The 22217-nt window shown below is 38.4% G+C and overlaps 1 protein-coding gene across 2 annotated transcripts in view; it reads right to left on the bottom strand.

Annotated features, from left to right (window-relative positions):
• The window catches only part of GIPC2 (GIPC PDZ domain containing family member 2), a 327817-nt gene that overhangs the window by 247222 nt on the left and 58378 nt on the right, over window positions 1-22217 (bottom strand). The window contains exons 4-6 of one of the 2 annotated variants that reach the window (XM_045801946.2): window positions 21613-21719; window positions 15702-15783; window positions 6875-7885 (exon numbers count right to left, since the gene is read on the bottom strand). In XM_045801946.2, coding sequence (XP_045657902.2) covers window positions 7740-7885; window positions 15702-15783; window positions 21613-21719 — 335 coding nt within the window. In that variant the 3' untranslated portion in view covers window positions 6875-7739. Of the gene's footprint in view, window positions 1-6874; window positions 7886-15701; window positions 15784-21612; window positions 21720-22217 lie in introns of those variants that run through there. The other variant, XM_087866035.1, reaches the window with a different exon arrangement.

Raw genomic sequence — 22217 nt, 5'->3', positions numbered from 1 at the left:
TAGCTGTCCCCTTACTCAGGCTGACAACAGCAGCTAACTGAATCTATAACCTTGTTCTCCCAGCTTTAATCCCCTCCACAGCTTTCTTCAGTTGAGTGACTCAGAACATTGCTCTGGTAAAGTATTAACAGGATCAATCTGGGAGAGAGCTCAGGACTTAAAACTGGGTTCAAATCCTGTCTTTGCCACTAACCAAACATATGCCTTAGAGCAAGTTATTTAATTTCTCTGGACTTGTTTCTTCATCTTTATTTTTTTTTTAAGATTTATTTATTTATTTATTTGACAGAGACAGCCAGCGAGAGAGGGAACACAAGCAGGGGGAGTGGGAGAGGAAGAAGCAGGCTCCCAGAAAATGAGCCCGATGTGGGGCTCGATCCCAGAACGCTGGGATCACGCCCTGAGCCGAAGGCAGACGCCCAACGACTGCGCCACCCAGGGCCCCATGTTTCTTCATCTTTAAAATGAAGATAAGCATTACTTTCCTCAGGAGGTTGCTGAAGATTAGGTGAGTTGATCTACTTCCAGCAATTGAGCACACAGTAGGCACTCAGCAGATACTTGTTGAAGTTCCTCATTAATGATATTTTGTTAGTGTTTAATATATACCAGGCTCCATGCTAAGTGCCCAGGATATAACAGAGATATGAACAACCGCACCCCCAAGAAACTGATATTCAAGTAGGAAACATAGAATAAAAACTAATAATTTAAAATAATGAGTTAGGATGGAAACAAACAAGGGTGCAAATCAAGAATACGGAGAGGAAGAAGGTCAAAAACATCTTTGCCAAAGAAGTGGCATTTATACTAATAAAGGATGACAAAGACCTGGCCATGCAAATAGGAGGAAGGGTCCAAGACAGAGAAAACAGCAAGTGAGAAAGCTCTAAGAAAGGAAGAACTCGGAAGAGAAAAGCAAGTTCAATGGAGCCAGACCACAGAGTTAGGACGAGCAGAGTGATGACATGGGTAGGGCTTTGAAAGCCACTGTAACAAGCTGGAAGGGAAGTGTTGTGATCCCAATAGTATGTAGCAAAGATGTCTATGTTCCCTTCAAAGCTCTTGTGCTGGTTCAGTTCAGCCTCCCAAGTACAAAAGCAAAGGTTTCCCCCCAACACTCCACTAGACATAAGCAAGGGACCGCCTCTCTTTTCTACTCAAGCTTCCACAAGGGCATTGGGTACTCAAACACCACCCCTCACTGTGGGTCTTACTGCCTGTGCAATGACGAGACACCAGGAATCTATGGAAGGCTCTTGTTCCTATTGGTCTAAACACTCCATCTAGGGATAACGAGCCTGCAGGAAAACAAGGCACCATTTTCCTCTGTTTGGACCTTTAAAGACATCTCTCTCCCTTTCTCCAACACACACACATCCCATAGCCTTTAGTCTCTGTGAGCCCTTTAGCAGAAGCTGAATCATCCAAAAACTAGTGCCCCTTCCCTTAAAGGCAAAAACTAACATAAGGTTACGTCCCTCCAGAGAAGAAAACAAGGAGACCCTGACATTTTCATTTTCAAAAAAGCTTAATAATCATGTCCTGCAATCAACATTTGCAGAGCACCTGCATTACCAGGTGGAGGAAGGCAGGAGGAGAAGATGGGACAGCAGTGCAGAGCCTGAAGCAGCAGGCCAGATGGAAAGGAGGCATGGATTAAACAGGTGACACTGAAACTAGAAAGAAGTAGATATTTGGGAGACATTTTCAGAGATACAACAAAAAGAACTTGCTGCCGAATTAGACATAGTAGGTGAAGAAAGAAGGAGTGAATTATGATGCCACTTCCTATCAGAGAAAATTGAGGAAAATAAGACAAAAAAATTTTGGGGGGTGCCTCGGTGGCTCAGTCGGTTAAGTGTCCCACTCGATTTCAGCTCAGGTCATGATCCCAGGGTTGTGAGATCGAGTCCCATGCGGGGCTCCACACTGGGCATGGAGCCTGCTTAAGATTCTCTCCCCCTCTTCCTCTGTCCCTCTCCCTTCCCTAAAAAACACTTAAGTTTCATCTTGGACATGTTAAAGTTTTGACACACAAGTGGAGATGTCAAAGAAGCAGTTGAATATCTGAATATAGAGCTCAGAAGAGAGATCCAAACTGGAGACACATGTTTGGGAGTTGTAACCATAAAGATCCTTAAAGCCATGGGAAGAAATGAGTCCTCTGAGAAGAGGGTAGAGTTGGGGATAGGACCCATGTCTGAGGCCTGGGGAACTCCATGGATAGAGGGTGGGTAGAGAAGAAAGAGCCAGGAAGGGATGCATGGAGAAGAGGGAAGGAAATTGCAGGAAGATGGCTACAATGTTCCCATTTTCCCTTTCCCAAGCTAACATATCCTATGGTTCTTCCACCATTCCTTAACTTTGCAGGATTTTATTTCCTCATTTTTCTCCAGTGCCACTGCAGAAGAGAAAGTTTTCCTTTTGCCTATGAGGAAGAAAGAGTTTGGTTTATTTCATTTTTTATATCTCTATTTACTCTTTCACTGGAAAGCTATAAAAATAAAATTAAAATTATATCAAATTATTTTTATAATAACATCTGAATGAGGGGAGAAGAAATTCTAACTTAGAGAAACCACTTTTTCAAAGCTAAATTAATTAATTCATTGGATCTACAATTGTTTTAATCTTAAATATTATTTCCAACATATTTTTAGATGACACATAAGATAATGAAGCATGAATCATATTCACTCTACCCCCTACATGAAGGACCCTCACTAAGAGAAAAATGCACACAAGGAGATTTCAAGCAGCATTTTTACAAGCTTAGTTTCTCCATAATCAAAACCACAGCAGCCCTGCGGTTACTCCCATGAGAGAGATTAATGTTATCATTCACGTCAATTCCACTCTAAAAACCATAGTCTAAGAAGATCCTCACCTACAAAACTAGAAGAGAATACCTAATGAGGACAGGATAAATAGCCAATATTTATTCGTATCAATGGTAAGCATCAAGCATTGCATATAAACAAAAGCAAAACTACCACATGGATTAATCCACAGTGCACCAATTGGGAAGTCTACTTCTCCAAGAACAAATTCTTCTAGCACACCAATTTACATTTAGAAAATCGCCCACTTGGTGAAATTAAGAGAAATCTTACTGTCATATATAGCTTCTTCCCATACAATTTTACATCCATTTTAGCACTTACCTAATTCTCTTGGAGAGCTCTCTCAGGTCTCTATCTTGACAGATGGTGAGTTCTTCAAGTCATGTCTACTGTTCCCACCCAGTGCTGGTCCTGATTGTCAGGGCCCTCAAAGCAAAGGTCTAGGATTCACTTCCACTAGAATCATGTGGAGGATGGGTCAAAATGCAGATTCCCGGACCCCACCCCCAAACATATGGAATTAGCACATTTTTAAGGATTTCTAACAGCTCTGATAGGGCCTTCAACATGCATCAAGGAGATAATGAAACCAAAAGGCAAAACCACCTAAGAGCTACGGGTTGATATTTCTTCTACTTACACTACTGTTTGGAAACTACTGCCATAAATTGGTTGAATAAAGAAGAAAATGTTACCCTGGGTAAACCTCTATTTTATAAACAGAAATAGTTTATGACTATTTTACCTCAGAGTACTCTGGCAGTGCATATCTCATGTATTTTTACATCAAAACACATAATTTTGGGATTCTAAGAGAACTTAGAAGTTATACCTCATATGAAATACATTGAGAAAAAAAATATACCAAAAATGTATTAAAAACATAAAGGCCAGGGCACCTGGATGGCTCAGTCAAGTAAGCCTCTGCCTTCGGCTCAGGTCATGATCTTAGCATCCAGGGATTGAGCCCCAAGTCTGGCTCCCTGCACAGAAGGGAGTCTGCTTCTCCCTCTCGTTCTGCCCCTCCCCCACCCTATGCTCGCACACTCTCTCTCTAATAAAAAAAACTCTTTAAATATTAAAAAAAAAAAGCCCTAAACAATTCCATGTGTTATCCCTTGAATCATTTATTTAAATAAAACCAAAAAGTCAAACATTTAAAACCCCAAATCTTTTTTTCATAAATACATTTTTTTCATGAAAAGGTTATTTTAAGAAGTTATATTTTAAATATAAATTATACCTTTACAATAATTCACTCTTTGATCAATAAACATTTGTACAATCTATAACTAGAAATACAGTAAATAAGTTTTAAATAAAACATGTTATAATTTCACAAATTAATAAATTTCCAAAATTCAATCTCAAAAAACATTTTAAAGCATATGCTATGATTTTTTTTAAAAAGGACAAAAGTTTTTCCCCCCCCAAAACAAAGAATATTTTACCTGCATATAGTCAATACCATTGCATGCCACGAACAGTTCAAAATATAAAATGTTTATTTAAAACTATCAGAAAAAAAATTTTTGTTACTGCTTTAAAAATATCTATGGCTATACTTAAGTTTTATAGAGGCTTAATGTCTCAAATTGAGATAAAGATGTCATATTCAATTTTCACCCTCCCAGCGGATAATAAACATGAGTCATTTCTTAGAACCAGGTTTTCAGGTAAGAGGTAGGGACAGGCTGTGCCATTTGTACACTTCACAATCTTAGAGACATTTTATAACCATGATATGTGTAAGGACTTGTAATTACGCTGATGTCCCTTTCAAACTGTGTCAGGAAGTTAATAAATGTGCATTTTACGCAGAGCACCAGTTCCTAGGATTGAACTGAACAGCATCTCCTATCTTTTATTCACTCATAGCTTGGGTAAAACACCAGACTGTCCTTCTAACACATTACTTTCACCAGATTAATAACTACGCTATCAGTATCTGTATATTGTTAGATGTATCAGAGGGTGAAAGGGTCATTACATGATCGATCTTTTACATCTTCGGCAGATAATTGTGCCCTATTTAGAAAAAGCATTATTTTGAAAACTCTATTTTGCAGATGAAATTCATTTTGCTACTATGCTAGATAGGCAATGATAACTGAAGGATGCCAGGAAGGCTCTCTCTAGATGTGATGAAGGTCTAGCAATAACATGGACCTAAAGAAAGCATGCTTTACTTGGGAAATCTCTATTTGTTAAAGTTATAGGGGAAAATACAGCAAATTAATCATTTGGCAAAATTAAGTTATTTCTAATAACCTGTTTACATTACAATATTGGATACAGCAGTCCCAAGTAGAGGTTACTGATTATTGCTTTTATAATTGAATTCTTAAAGAGTTTTACATCATATAATTATATATTTTTGAAACATCACAGAAACCCAAGATGCACCTATTTGTAATCATCAGCATATGTAGCATATCTATACTTGATGAGGAGCAAGCTATGTTCAAGTCCCCATCAAGTCCAACGTTCGGTCCCCAACTGCATACTCTGCCACAGAGAAAACACACAGTGCGCTCTTAGCCGCCCCTGAAAGATGCAATGTTGCATGGAGGGAAATCAAGAATAAAATAATCCTCCTCCACTGGGGGGAAAAAAACTGTAAAACAAGAAAATGACAGAGGTCTTCTGGAAACGTTTACTGGTATCAGTGAAATAGCATGTTTAATGGGAAGAAAAAAAAAAAAAGATTGGTCTCGTTGCAGTAGCAGAAGGGTAGCCCACACTGCAGACAGTGAGAACTAAAATGAGACCCTGCTCTTTCTGCGCACCAAAAGTTACTGAAAGGCACAAAGTTCACAAACAGATACATTTTCAGAGAAGGAAGCAAAATGACAAAGAAACTGACCTTGTTGTCAGCTTAGCAATAGAGGCGAGAGAGAAAGACATTTCAAGGAAAAACCTATTAGTACTGAAGTACCTGTGTCCAGCTGAAGCCCTGAATGATGAGAACTACCATTTAAACTAATAGGCAGGTAGAGTTACCACTGTACATGGACACTGGTACCTTACACGTCAAAATTCTAGAAAAATCATGAATAGGAGATTCCATAAATCAAGAGAATCTGTGTCAACCTTCCTGCACGCCCAAAAAGGGAGAAACAGACATCCATCAACAATAAACAATGACTCATCATTTCAAATCTGACATCTAGTGCCAGGAAATTTTTTTTTTGTTTGAACTCAAGTGCTTCTACGGGCCTCAACTTTCTCATCTTTAAAAATATCAACTCTTTGTGTGTCCTTGTAAGAGAGGTGGTATTAAGAATTGGTAGGTATCTTAAAATAAAAATTAAAAATTAAAAAAATTAAAAATAACTTTTTAAAAAAAGAATGAATAGATACTTGGGGAGCTCCAAAAGAAATCCATGAAACAAGTAACAACAAACAGCCTGAGCCTGTTCCCATTTTCAAATGATGGGCAAGTGCATTAAGACAATCCATGTTCTATAACCCTTTAGTTACACATTAATGACTAAAACAGGGCTTCTGTACAGGTCTCAGATTAATGAGACAAAGAGTATCTGCTTCAAAGCATTACACTTGTGTGAAAGGAGTGGAGGTCAGGAAAAGTAAAGCCGCACCAGAAAACAACAGTTACCAACGCATTAACTCAGCATGAAAAGGGAACTACTTCTGATTTCCTGGAATACCGCCCTCGCGGGTTATTATTCCTGATTACCATGGCAGCACACAGCATTTTTCATCTAACACTTGACAAGAATGCTTGGTCACACCATGCTCTGCCTTATTAAATGATCTATGTTGAAACCATTCATTTCCATTCTCTGACATCCATAAAATGTCAAATAAGAGTGATAAGACAGTCATTTGCCCTCAATTTTCCCAATAATATAAGGTTTTAGAGAAAGTATGTTAGAACTCAAAAATAATAGACTAATACATTTTCTCAATTCCTCCCGTCCTCCTTCATTTCCACTGGGGGAAATCGATTTCTGATAGTATCCCCTCTAAAGTTTAGGGGGCTTAAAAACGTTGCTCTTTCACCCAAAAAAAAAAAAAAAAATGTTCTCAAACATAGTTATTTTCTGAGCAAATATCTTTCAAAACAAAAGTTCTACAAAGACTATAAAAACCTTCCCTGGAGTGCTTATAAAGGGTAACATAAAAGTGGGTATGAGTGGAAAAAAGAATGGTTTAAGAACTGCTTAAAAAAAAAATCAAATTTAAGTGTTTCTACCCTATCTGCCTTTTCCACCATTCCACATAAGCAAACACATACACAGTATAATAGATTTTAACAAGTTTTTAAAAAGGAGCAATTACAAAGAAGCCCAAAAATAAGTCAATCCATCCTTGTTTCACAAAGAAAGTAGGCCATAGACGTCAAGAGGCTATAGGAATCTTCCTCCCCTTACTCGGTGGATTAAAAAAAAACAATGCTTTCTAGACCCATAGAGGGCATAATTCACACTTCACTTCCTGAACATACCCAGATCAGGTAGTATAACAAAATGAAGATGCTCGGAGACAAATCATACTCTAATCCTAGTTTCACTGCATTAAGATTTTAAAAATGAGCTACAAAGCTATTGCAATCAGCTACTTACATGTGGAAAAGAAAACACAGATGTTAATGGGGAACAAAATCCTCTCTCTAGAAATACTCCCTAAAACTTACTTTCAAGAGACTCTTGAATGAATATTAAAAATGATATTTTAGGTGATTTATTTTAAGCATACCACATCTGCAACCACATTAAAAGGTACCCAGAAACCAAAATTATATTTCAAAGAAGTATTCCATACACATAAGACCAAACCAGAGTCTGTAACAGTGTCTAAAAACAGATCTTATGGATTTTTTTTAAAAGAATGGTTCATTTCTCCAGAGATGGATCATCCACGTCATCATCATTTTCGTTTCGCATCACCAATGACTCCCCAAACATCAAAGACAAATTCATCTGGGAACGCAAAGTCTCCAAGAGTTTCGTCAAGTGCCACAGCAAATTCATCTGGATTACCTTTGTCCTTTCCAGCTTCAAACATTGTGGTAGCTATCAAAAACAATTTTTAAAAATTAATGATATGTGAGACAGCATCAGAGAACTGAGAAAAATGGCACCAGGGAAAATTACTTTCTAAATGTAACATGCATAGACCTATTTCTAGTACAAGTTATAACAGTAACATACTATCATCTATCCAGGTAGCAAACACATTTTTAAACAGTCTGTCCACTGCACCTAGTCTTACCACCCCAGCCTCTCCTCCACCTTGGAGCCCAACAGTCAAGAACTACTGGTGTTCCTCTGGGTGGAACAAGAGCTCCAGAGAGGAAACCCTGTGGCTAACTCTGCCAGGAAAGTCAGAGTACATCATCCCTCTTCTACCTGCCCACAGTCACTAGCTCTTTCTGACCCCTCTACCAGTACCCCATTCCCAACTATGATGGAACCTAGTACTCCCTGCTCCTCCAAAGAACAAAGACAAAGGATAACAGTTTGCAATGGGAAAATCAAGCTAGGGAGAAGAAGAAGCTATCAGTCTACTCGTGGAATCAAGGTAACTTTTCCTGAGCACCTTTCTAGTTTGAGGTAGAAAGTGAAAGTGGTGCCCTTGTTCTGTTTTTCTAGTAAACTGCTGAGCCCCAGTTCTTATGTCTGGGGAACCAGCATCTTCAGGAGTATACATTCCCATGGGACCTGCCCCAACTGGCTGGGAGCCCATGAGACTCAGCTTTTTTTTCTCAGCCCCTTATAAGCACCAGCAACTGGAAAGAGACAGTGTGGATGAGATTTAGGACTTGGGTGAAGAACCTCCAGGTAAAAAAGAAACAGCAAAGCTCAGCATCTCCTTTCCCCCCAGGTTAAGGTTGAACAAATCAACAATTGTAGGATTTCTCTCAATGAACCAGGAGGTCTGGTCTTTCAGCTAAAATCCCCTAGGGCTCTTAAGAGCATTTTAGAACTATGCCTTGTCTCAAACAGTTGTGTACTAACACAGGCTAAAGGAAAAGGAGGAGATGTGGCCCAAAGAAATGACTGACAAATGGACGGAAGGAAAGAAGGTAGGATCATGAGGAATAGGATATTAACATAGCTTCAAAATATCTCTACACCAAATACTTATTACAGAGAGAATAACTTTACAGTGGAGAAAGTTAAACAAATACCACTTTAAGTCATCAACATGAACGTCATCAGAAATAGAGCAAATCAAATCCTATGCCTCCTGATAAGATGTAATTGAAAAGAATACAGCATCACATTTGATATTTTGCCAGAGGTATAACCTAAATGTAATTCCGAAAAAAAAAAAAATCAGACAAACCAGAATTGAGGAACATTCTATAAAATAACAGCTTATACCCTCCAAAAGCATCAAGGTCATTAAAATCAAGAGTGGGGAAAAAAAAAAAAAAAAAGAGTGGGAAACTATTCTAAATTGACATAAATAAAAGTAACACATGACTTTGAACATGCTCTTCTGTTATAATGGATATTAAGATATTTAGTGAAACACAGCATGAATAATAGAGGATAGTAATGTATCAATGTTAATTTCATAATTCCTGGTTATATCATGGTTAACTAGGAGAATATATTTGTTCACAGGAAATATGCACTAAAGTATTCGGGGGCAATAAATTCATTTATTTACAAAGTTAATTTATTCCCATGATCAAGAGGGAAAAAAGTCTTTGTACTGTACTTACAACCTTTCTCAATGTTTAAGATTGCTTCAAAAATACTTTTAAAAAGCAGTTACGAGTGAGGAGGAATTGATTCTTTCTCATCCTTATCCCTCTCTCTCTTACCTTGCCTCAGGCCTTAGCCCTCAGCCCTGACCCAAAAGCTTCGGCATTTACTGTCAATCCAGAAATAAACACTTCCAAGAGGAAGAAGGCCTTCAGCTTCAGCTCCAGCCAAAAGGTTTTGTCCAAGTTTATTACGCCTTTTATATATATTTTTTAAATGGCCTGCCAATGCTAGCCAGGATACAGTGAAGCAAACATTCAGATACACACAGGCTCATTGACTTCATAAACTTAGCTTTTGAAAAACAATTTGACAACAGTACTATCAAAATCCTTAAAAATGTCCACATCCTAGGGGTGCCTGGGTGGCTCAGTCGGTTCAGCATCTGACTTTTGATTTCGGCTCAAGTCATGATCTCAGGGTCATGGGATCAAGTTCTTGAGACAGGCTCCATGCTCCATAGGGAGTCTGCTTGAGATTCTCTCTCTCCCTCTACCCCTCCCCACCCTACACTTGTTCTCTAAAATAATAAATAGGGGTGCCTGGGTGGCTCAGTCGGTTAAGCGTCTGCCTTCAGCTCAGGTTGTGATCTCAGGGTCCTGGGATCGAGCCCTGCATCGGGCTCCCTGCTCAGGGGGAAGTCTGCTTCTCCCTTTCCCTCTGTCCCCACTTGTGTGCTCTCTCTCAAATAAATAAAATCTTAAAAAAAAAAAAAAAAAGAAAGAAAGAAAAAACTCCCAACACATCTTGAATAGCCTGAGTCTTTTATGCCCCTAGGAACAAGTTCAGTGTCTTATGCACTGAACAGGCTGGTAGATGCATAGGCACAGGAGGCGGCTTTGTAATTATACTTAAATCACAGTTAACATGCATTGGAGAAAGCAAAAGCCAGAGAGGTCTGGTCCTGCAGCAAGGCTGTGAAAGAAGAGTAAGCAAAACTTAAAGGTAAGTATTGCAAAAGCAGGACTCGAGTTCAGAATTTTGCTAAGTCTAACATTTTAAATATTCCTCATAGACTCCACAGATAGCATTTATAGAGACAGTTACCTAAAGATTATACTAACATGTGGGTGACATAGAATCTAGCGGGAGAAAAAATGAGATGCACACAGAAGATATAAGAAAATCTACAGATCATTCAGAAGTAAAAACTAACAGTGCAGATGAATGATGCTCTTACATGCTGGAGGGACACAGTGACCAGAATCAGATGTTCACTAATGGACAATGAGTCAGCCAATCTCTCCCTCACACATACACACATACCTACTTGACTATAAGAAATAACTTGGTACATGGATGTTTGGTACCTCGGGAAGCTCAGCAGCATTGTCTAGTGCACGGAGCCCAGGAATGATATATTCTGGACCTTGCCTACTCTGACTTGCAATCTCTGGCTTGGGTTCCTTAGTTACAAAATGAGAAAAATGATGCCCATACCATAACCTCACAATCCAAACTGTATAATCTCACTCATGCACTCATGCTGGCACAGCAGAAAAGTAAAACTTCCACACTAAACAACAGTCCCAGGGTTGGTCAGACCTCCAGATATACAGTCCTACCTCTACTACCACTACCATTATAACTAGTAATAATTATTAGTGATCACTGCTAAAATTAATAATAGCTGGAATTATTTATGATGTAACAGGAACTTTATACATATTATTTAATTTAATGTGTTGGCAATCCTTTAAGGTTTTTATTAAACCCCTTTTAAAAAGAAGCGGAAATTAAGGTTCGAACTTTAATAATTTGTCCAAGGGCTAACACTTCAAACTTAGGAAGTTAGGACTCATACTTCCTGTGAATTCACTATTTTTGTGCATCTCAACACACAGTCAGTCAACAAACGTTTACCAAATATTTACTCTAGGAGAAGTACTGTAGTAGGAGCTGAGATTAAAAGCAGAACAGTATCTGCCCTCAAGGAACTCCTGGTCTGGTAAAAGTAACAAAAATACCAATTAGGCAGCTTCATTATGGTGTTACAAATACTATATGTAACAGTGTTCCATAAATCTTTTTTAAAAAAGTAATTTGCTATATTTTCAAAGAATTTTCAAAGAAATTAAGAATGGAGCACACACTAAAACATGTACCAAGTTTTGCTAATGAATAAAGTATAAACACATATTTTGAACATTCTTAAAGGAGAAGTAAGCTGGTATAATTTTATCCTTTTTGATTAAAGACTATATCTTCGATTTAAGAGAAAAGCAAAATTAAGCTTTTAGCAAAATGAAGCACTATTTATTAAGCTATATCACATTAATATGACAGCTACTAAAACACTTTTCACCTACAATGGATCTGCAATACACTGAAATAATATTTAACACCCAAATGCAATATGGCAAAAAAAAAAAAAAAAAAAATCCACTGAAAGAATTGTTATACCACATATAGCAGCTAAGTGCTGACCTCCACTGGCCAATTTGAAAATATCTTTATATCATTACCACAACTGAACAACTTTTACATTTATTAACAACAAACTTATTTTGGTGATATAGGTCAATCTCTATTTCCTACTACGTTTTCAGATACTTAAACAGAACTTTTAAACATAACATACTCCTGCAGATGAAAAATCTTGGCATTAAAACCCCAGAATTGAATCTCAGCTCTTAATTTATTAGCTGACTTTGGGCAAGTTACCAAACGTCTCTGAATCGGTTTTCGAATCTATAAAATGACACACAGCAGGATTAAATAAAGAGTAGTCCTAAACATCGTTAACCATTAAGTCTGTAGTTGTATCTCCTTCTAAGGGAGGTCTTTGGCACTTATTTCCCTAAGACTTTTCATAAATAATCCATTTCAAGGAACTAAGACAGGAGTCAAACATCAAAAACACGACCAATGTTGAATATGGTATTTTGTAAATGAAAATGTATTTCCAAAATCATTGGCTTAATCTGAAAAGGATGACTTTCTACACTCACGGTTTTGAATTCACGGAAGAAAGAAAATCATCCTAAGAAGAAATGTAATTGTCTCTATTAAAACACCATTATTGTATTTTTTTTAAGGAGCTAAAAAAGATTTTATAAGAAAAAATTACTTAGAATCTATCATTCAAATTTCTTTTCTACACATTTCTGGATCTCTTAATAAATTAGAAATTCTAAAATTCTGACACGGCTAGGATGATCTCCAAACTCCTAAACTGGTATTATCAGGACATGTTATAGTTCTTTACATCATTAACACAGTTGCCTTAAATAACCATGAGGGAACTTACAGGATACAACTTTTTCATTAAGTTAGGTCAGTGTCCTACAAAATGACAGAGGACTCAAAATCTTCCAGAATACATTTTTCCCCTCATGGATAACATTCCAAGGCAACACATGTTGGCATTGGGTCAGTTGAAAAGTCATAGTTCACACCTTAACTTTACAACCAAATAAAGCACTGTCACCTGTAGGGTTACTTCCTAAACTCATTTCAGTTATTTTCCATTTTCAAGTGGTAAATACATCCCAAAGCTTTATGAAGATAGTGTTTTGGTTTTAGTCATTTTACTGCCATATTACCTTTTTCACGTTTTTATGTAATATATATTAACAACTCCGGAATAACATGACGTAACTGCAATTTGCCTTAAGACTTAACATTTCTGAAGCTAAGAACACTGAGAATAAAGACAAGCAAATATATTCACTTGTCTGTTGAATCAGTGTCACATTTGTGATTTGTATTTCATGCTAATCAGATCTGAATAATGACAGAAATTCCTAATTTAACAATGGTTGACATTCTTCAAATAATTATTCTCCTTAAACTTTACCACCCTCGATGACTGATCACATTGCTAATCATGTATAATGATAATGACTTTCTATGACATTGGAGGAATTTGCTACAGATGATTAATTAACTTTACAATGGGACTACGAGTTAATTTACAAGGAATTTGTGAGGAATGTTTAGTGCCCTGAATTTGTCAGAGTGAAAGAAATGGATTCTTAAAGAACTTCTCCTTAATTCACTTAGAATTACTCCCCCGTCTCGTTCTTCCACGTATACTGGTATATATTTAATAACAAAAAACAAAACTATTTAACTATTCCAAATTTACACTTAATTAACTGTAAGGACTATACCCACAATTAAGTTCTAAAGACTGCTTTCAATTCTCCCCTTTGAAAAGTGTGGTTCTCCTAAATCTGAGTTCATCAAGATCTAGCATTGATATGCTAGTTTCTGAATCTTATAATATTCAGTTATACTATCTGAAAACTTCTCAACTAAATAGAGATATGTATATTATTTTTCTAACCAAACTGTCTAATCTGCATTTAAGACCACTGCCATTCATAAATGACCTTTGCTTTCATTTGCATAATTTTCATAGGCCCATCTCACTTATGCAAATCTCTGCGTCTTTTCAAACACAAAAGGGTTAAGGAAAAGTTTTATGCAGAGAAGTTTTAAGACACTGGCTTTCTATAGCATAATTTAACTTCTTGTCTGTGTGGAGCAAGTATCTCTTACATGCGAATTTTATATTTTGAATCAAGGAACGAGAAAAAAGAGTATTAGTATTTCTTCAGTTACAGACAGCATCTACATATCCAACACAGAAATTTTATTTTAAAAGTTCAGAGGCGCCTGGGTGGCACAGCGGTTAAGTACCTGCCTTCGGCTCAGGGCGTGATCCCGGAGCTATGGGATCGAGCCCCACATCAGGCTCCTCCGCTATGAGCCTGCTTCTTCCTCTCCCACTCCCCCTGCTTGTGTTCCCTCTCTCGCTGGCTGTCTCTCTCTCTCTGTCAAATAAATAAATAAAATCTTTAAAAAAAATAAAATAAAAGTTCAGAAAGGCAAGAAAAACATAAACATAAGCACAGACTCTATAAGAAAAAAGTGGAAGTAGAAAAGGAATAATGAGTTTCGAATACTCTACCTGAGCTCGAGTAATACTTTACTGACACCTGGTAGCAGGGAAACGAAACAGTCCCAGTCTTTGGCTTCAACAAATGTATTAAGTACCTGATCCACACAAACACACTCTGCACACACACGGCTGGATGCAGACACAAACCCCACCACTGCAGGGCACAGTTACTCTTTAGCCACCCAGCATCCCTCTGCCCTTCTCAAGGGCACTTTTTTCTGGCTTCTACATGGGAGAGGCCAGGACTTTTCACCAGCTCAGCCCTAGTATTTCAGTCCCTCTCAGCTCCAGAGGTAGAGCATACAACCCAGACCTCACCATCCCCCCCACCCCCGCCTCAGTGAGCCAATCAGACCAGTCAGAGTCAATCCCAAGCATTTTGTTTGAATGACTTGGAAAACGCCCTCCCTCTTTCCCACCATGCTTGACAGTAAGGTGTAGAGGACGGAGCTGTGGCCATCATTCTGACTCCACAAAGGAGGGCCTGAAGCTGCCAGGGGACACCATGGGGGCCTAAAACGCAGCCTAAATGCAAAGCAGAGAAACCACATCCTGATGATAGCATGGGAACTGCGGATCTAGCCAGGATCTACCTCTGAAGTTTTCAGTTATAAGAACCAAAATATTTCCTTTCTTTTATCCTTTAAGTTAGTTGGGATTCAGTTTGTTATTGTTTTGTTATTTGCAATTGATAAATCAAGACCCTGACATCCTAATGATGACATAAGAAATGCCCAGCTCAACGGCCCTGATCAGTCACACACCAGGTGTGTCCTCTTCTTCCTGTTTGAGTCATTGCTCACAGGGTCTCAGTAATCCTATTACGTGCATACAGTGTCATAACATATAATTTAATCAATGCAGATCTGATGTATCAAATACATTCGTTATGTCTTTATAAAATTTGTTCACATACAATTTTTAAATCCACAAAACAAGCTCATGAAGGAAGATTATTATTATAGTTTATAGTTTGTAGATTAAAAACTGAAGTTTAGAAAAGCTGACTTGGCTTGCAGCTAGTAAACGGTAAGGGCCAGGTCTTTTCATTATTATGTTTTATATCCTTACTTTCATTATGTTTTTCTCAGCACTTTACAAATAGTTTTTACCTTGAAAAGTATCATTGAGTATAAATGCAAGCAAAACATAAAGAAGCACTAAATTCAACTAAGAAATGTAAGACTTATAATATAATCTTACCTAAATCAATATCTTGAATTCCCATGTATAATTCAAGAAGATCATCAATCTTTCCAATTGCTTTTGTTTTGGTCTCAGAGGGCTTTATCAAAGAAAAGAGAAATAAGATATTATTTTTACATGAAATCTCTTGAAAGTTAAGGCTAAGGATAAAGGAAAATCTGATGTGGAGCCAGTTCACGGTTGTGTACATCAGCTCTTTCGGATGGAAATAGATCTACAATGTGTCTGTGATTCGATACAAATCAATACGGTAAGTACTTATTTTAGGTGTCAGTGTTAAGTATTATGGATTCAAAGAAGAACACCAGAACAGAGTCTCCAAGTAGCTAGCAATCTAGAAGGGGAGACAAAACTGTGAAAATACATAACTATGTAATAATAAGGAAAAAAAATTAAAGGCTATAAGAGGCATCACAGGCAAAGGTTAAATTACCTTTGAGTAATCTCTTAAGAGTCACAGAAGACTTGAGAAAGAAGATGACTTCAAAACTGTTTTCAAAGATACACTGGCGGAAGATAAGCAGGAAAGGGCACACTGCAAACAGAAGGATGCAACAGGGGCACCTCGCTGGCTCAGTCAGTGGAGCATGTGACTCTTGATCTCAGGGCTGTGAGTTCAAGCCCCACATTGGGTGTAGAGATTACTTAAAAATAAAGTCTTAAAAAGTATTGCAATTAATACACAACATCTATGTGAGGTCACAGAGTCTGATAAAGAGTATAGCCAGACAGGACTAGATCTTAAGGGGTCTTGTGTGCCATAAAAAGGGCTTTGGCCTTCATCTTGCAGATGAAGGGTCTCCAAACCTTTTAATGGCTCACCCCAAGGTGAGCCAAACATTTTTTTTTTGTTTGTTAATGATTTTTTTATTATATTATGTTAGTCACCATACAGTACATCCCCGGTTTCCTATGTAAGGCTCGATGATTCATTAGTTGTGTATAACACCCAGTGCACCATGCAATACGTGCCCTCCTTACCACCCATCACCAGCCTATCCCATTCCCCCACCCCCCTCCCCTCTGAAGTCCTCGGTTTGTTTCTCATAGTTCATAGTTCATAGTTCATAGTCTCTCATGATTCCCCCTTCTGATTACCCCCCCTTTCTTTATCCCTTTCTTCCCCTACTGATCATCCTAGTTCTTATGTTCCATAGATGAGAGAAATCATATGATAGTTGTCTTTCTCTGCTTGACTTATTTCACTTAGCATTATCTCCTCCAGTGCCGTCCATGTTGTAGCAAATGTTGAGAACTCGTTCTTTCTGATAGCTGAGTAATATTCCATTGTATATATGGACCACAACTTCTTAATCCAGTCATCTGTTGAAGGGCATCTCGGCTCCTTCCACGATTTAGCTATTGTGGACATTGCTGCTATGAACATTGGGGTGCATATGGCCCTTCTCTTCACTACGTCTGTATCTTTGGGGTAAATACCCAGTAGTGCAATGAGCCAAACATTTCTGAACATTACTTTTTATTTAATTTTATTGTATTGTTGAAATAATTTTCTAGGTCCAAGACGGAGCTGCCCTGCCCAAGGTGTCATGTTATCTAACTTTCCTGTCCCTGTAAATACTCTGCTTAATCAGAAACACAGTATAATCCAGTCAGCCGATCTCCAAACACAAGCCAACTCTGGGACTTCTCACCCCAAACAAAGAAGGACTATGTGGCCCCAGCCGGTCAAATGTTTTCTATTTTTCTCTTACTTGTTCTTTATTCTTTATCCTATCAACGCTTCTTGCTTTCTACCCCATTTTGCAATTCTCTGAGACTGTCCACTTCACGAATAAAGTTTGTTTGTATCAGGTAAATGGTCTTCTTTAATGATTCTTTTTAATTTTAATAACATTTTATTGTATTTTACTTTTTGAAGTAAGCTCTATGCCCAACGTGGGGCTCAAACTCACAACCCTGAGATCAAGAGTTGGGCACCCTTTCTTTAAACATTTTTTTTAATAGAATGTGTCTTTCATAAATTATATACATTACTATATTAATATATTGTGTACATTATAAAAATACACAAAAAATAGAAATGTTATAAGGATGAAATGATGAAACAATCATTTTGTTATTGTTAAGATTTTATTTATTTGAAAGAGAGAGAGCAGGCAGAGGATCTGAGGGGGAGGTAAAGGGACAAGCAGACTCCTCACTGAGCATGGAGCCCAACGAAGGGCTCAATCTCACGACTCTGAGATCATGACCAGAGCTGAAATCAAGAGTCAGATGCTCAACCGACTGAGCCATCCAGGCACCTCAACAAACATTTTTAAGTAATTTTTGTGTATTAATGGTATCAAAATATTTTGTTCTTCCTAAAACTATTATTAAAGGTTTCAGTGAAAAGCATGATTGGATGCATTTTATTATTCTTTGAAAATCTTGGTTTAATGTTGGCAAAGTCTGATTCTACATTCAGTTTACTTCAATACTTGGTTCTAAATGGCTTCCTAGAAGAAAAAGAAATTACCCAAAGATGTGAAATAACCAACTATCAGTGCAAATATAGAATTCAAGATTAGATTGTAAGAAATTCATAGTACTTTTAATACTGTTATAGATATGTTGCTTTGTGTTCTCCAAACTTATTAGAAATATGCATTTTATTACAAATGTCAATTTTTATTTCCTTGAGGATATTACAACTTTCTCATGTTTTTATTTATATGAACTAAGCCTTAAAAACAGTAACAGGTACAATATACCACTCTTGCCTTCTTTATGGTATATTTTGAACGTGTTATGTAAAGCAACAGGCTATGCAAAGGAACTTGGATGTCCACCTTTGTATCCAACCAGCCATACTGTAGGTTTTCATAACAAATATCAGTAATTCCCATACACAATCAGACATCAATATATTACCATTTTACCTCCTAAATAGCTCTTGATCTCATCACCTCTTCTCCACTCGCATTCTGACTGCCTGGGTTCAGCTTTTTTGGTATTTGCAGAAGTTTTCTAAATTTTTTTCCCTGCCTGCAATGTTCATCCCCCCAAATCTACCCTGCTCAACAATCTATCCACTAGAACCAAGGGATTTTTCTAAAATGCAAAATGGACCATGTTGCTCCTCTCACAATTCTTAAATGGCTCCCCCATTTCCACAGATCTTTCACATTCTGACCCAGGCCTCCTCAACCCCCACAAGACCCTCCAGCACTCCACACTCCAATCCCATGGATGCTCACAACGTCCCCCAAAGCCCATCACTGTTTCAGGCCTAGACATTCTCCTCCCCACCTTTAACCAACTCAATCATTTCTTCAGGATGGAATTTCCCCCCCATCTCTCTCTCTCTCCCCATCCCTGACAGCAGCTGATCAGCCCTCCTCTATGACATTAAAACTATTCCCTGGTTTTCAATAGCTTCTTTCAACACCTCTCTCGCCTTAAAGGAGAACAAGGTCTTTATTCATCTTTATATCACTAGCACCAGGACTGTGCCTGTCTCAAGAAACACATACTGAATAATTTATGAGGTATGCAGGTGGAATTCTTCCACAGTTTTCGGAATTTGTGCTAGGTTATAAGGAGGTGACTTGTTTCATATTTATAAATTCTTTAGATGATAAGTCATTTGCAACAAATTTATGAGTACCAAACTAGCTTTTTCCTTTTATTAGAAGCTACTTTCAATTACCCTACTTAATGAAACAGGCTATGCAATAGGAATGGAGTTTTAGATGTTTATCTTCAAATAAATCTTTCCTACCTCCCCAGAGAGATCTTCAGCTGCTCTTTCTCATCCCAGCACCTTACACATAGCAGGTACTCAACACATATCAATTATGTTAACTACTCAATGACCTTCCTCCTGAAGCAACATGGAGTTTTCCCACTGCCTCTGCCTCCATTATAAGTAGTTTTAAGATCTGTCCTTTGTTCCTCCCAACCTGGACTGGAAAGCAGTGGGCATTCTCCTGGCTCCCCCTGCCAGCTCCCTTGCACTGTTCTTCCATTCTCTTCCAGATTCCTTTCTTCTACTCAGGTTTGTTCAGTCATGCAATGAACACCTACTGGCCCGCAGCAATATGCCTAAGAGTATGCAGGACACCGGGAAAGTAGAGACTCAGGATGGCCAGATGTCATTGCCCTGAGTTTTTCCACATACCTCATCGTATCTCATTTGCAAAAGGCTTCTGGCCCTCCCAGGTCTCTTCCTTGGCATTTGCCTCCATGCCAATCCTTTCATTCACTACCCAGTACCCAGGTACCAACTCAGAGTCTTCCTCAGGATTCCCCCCAACTGACAACATCCTGGGTGACTCAAACACTCAAAAGCACAACCTTGGCCTCACGGTTCCTTGAGTGTCTGCTCCAACAAACCACCGCCATGACTGACCCTGGACATCGTCACCCAACAACCTCTGGGATCCCACTCTGTGAAAATGGCCTCCTCACTGTTCGCCTTACTCTTCTGCTCTTCAAAAACATGGGGAATCCTAGGACAATATGGACACATAACTAGCCAGGTCTGGCACTTGTACCCTCTGCCTGCAGGAGCTCCCTAGCCTCAGATGCATGCCTGAAACCCCCCTCACCCCCACATACAGGACAACTTCACTGGGTGAGCAGACCACCACTTGTCACCTTGAGTCCTTACCCTGTCTCCCTTAACCCCTGCTGTTCTCTCCTTCCACCTTTCCTCCCTCCATCTCTCTCTTCCCCTTTTGGTGTTTGTCCCTCAAACACTGACCAAGTCAATTAGCAAAACTCTACTCTTCTCAAATTTAAATGCATTATTTATTAATTAAATCAGCAAAGATGTGAACTCCTTTGATGTGTCAGGTACTATTCTAGGCGCTGGGGTGAAGGCAGTGAACAAGACATGTGAGCAAAGGAACTAAACAGACAAGAAACAAAGATACAATGTGTCCTATTGTGCTTAGTGCTTTAAAGAAAATTAAGGGCAAGGAAGATTGGGCAGGGGGAGGGGTGGCAGGAATTGCTCGTTATGCAAGATAATCAAAGGCGGCCTTTTAGAGAAGGTGATATGTGGACAGAAACCTGAAGAAATCAGTAGAGCCCTACCCCTAAATGGGCAAGGCATTCAGGGAGAGGGAACAGCAATAGTTATGATGCATCTGGAGTATTTGGGGACAACAAGGAGACCCATGTGGCTGAAGCAGCTAGAGCCAGGAGGAGAGTGGTGGGAAATGAGATCAGAGAAGAAATGCAGAGTCCGATCATGTTGGTCACTCTGAGGACTTTAGCTTTTATCCTGAGTGGCATGGGAAACCCCTAGAGAGTTAGGAACAGAAAAGTAACCATTTGTGTTTTTAATTCTGGCTGTTGGTGTTGAGCACAGAGGGAAAGAGGGCAAGGGTGAACACAGGAAGACTGAACACAAGGTGACTGCAATATTTAGGACAAGATGTAGGTGCCTTGGGCCAGAGTGATGAGGGCAGAAGTGAGGAGTTGCTGGATTCTGGTCTATTTGCTAATTGAAGGGACATGGAACACGAAAGAGAAGAGTCAAAGATGACTACAAAATGTTTTACCTAAAGAGACTGGAGTTCATGAATATAACCTTTCATTATCAAAACCTTAAGTGTGCCTGCTACTACAGATGATTCTGAGACTTACTCTTGGTTCTCAGACAACTTTGGTTAAGTTTTTGAGCCAGTCCAGATGTCTACAGATCCTAGCAAACATTGTCTGCAGATAGCTAAAGACAGCTATAGATCACAATTTCTTCTCTTGTACTTATTTTTCTACATTTCTTTTTTAGATGCTTTCAATAATTTTCAAATTCTTAAAGTAGGCAGTGAATTAAAGTCCATGCTTTAATTAGAGTATATGGTATTTTGTTTAACTTTGTGGCTTTATCTTTATTTCCAGCTCTAATAAACACATTTCCAAGCAGAATGGGAATTAAATAAACATAACCTACCATGTCTTCCATGGTGGCAGGACCCTTTGCTCTCAGGCGAAGTGTCTCTCTTCCAGTACAAATTTTTTCTGTTGATGACTTTCCAGCATTTGACCTTGGCTCTACTTCTATAAACATACAATGGAGGGAGAAAGGTGTGTATACTCAGAATTTCAACAGATTGCTATAAAAGCAAATGTAGTTTCTATCATAAAACAATATACAAAATTAGAGATCTGACAGAAGATATACCTTCTTATAGAATTTCCTCAAAATAAATTAACCTACCATTATTATTCTTATATTCTACACACAGTCTGGCTACAAAAAGAAAAGGAACTATTTGAAATGTATGGTTGGGAAAGACTGGAAGTTATAAGGAATAAAAAATAAAAGTTAGCTTTATTATAAGACTAAAGGGGTGTAAGTAACAGGAGAGCAGGGGCAGAAGTTCAGCCGGACTTCATTAAGGTCACGAAGAAGGAAAAGTCCTGTCTTGATAGGAGAGAGATGGAGGTGCTACTGTTTGAGTACCTGCCTTCTGCATGATGCTCTATATCCAAAACCCCATTTAATACTCGTATCAACCCATGAGATAAGTTACAGCCCTCGTTTTACAGAAAAGG

The sequence above is a fragment of the Ursus americanus genome, chromosome 12 (assembly GCF_024610735.1).
Source record: "Ursus americanus isolate L20-20 chromosome 12, mUrsAme1.1.p, whole genome shotgun sequence".
Lineage (NCBI taxonomy): Eukaryota > Metazoa > Chordata > Mammalia > Carnivora > Ursidae > Ursus > Ursus americanus.
Note: the sequence above shows the minus strand (reverse complement) of the source record. Positions and strands in the feature narration are given on the sequence as shown.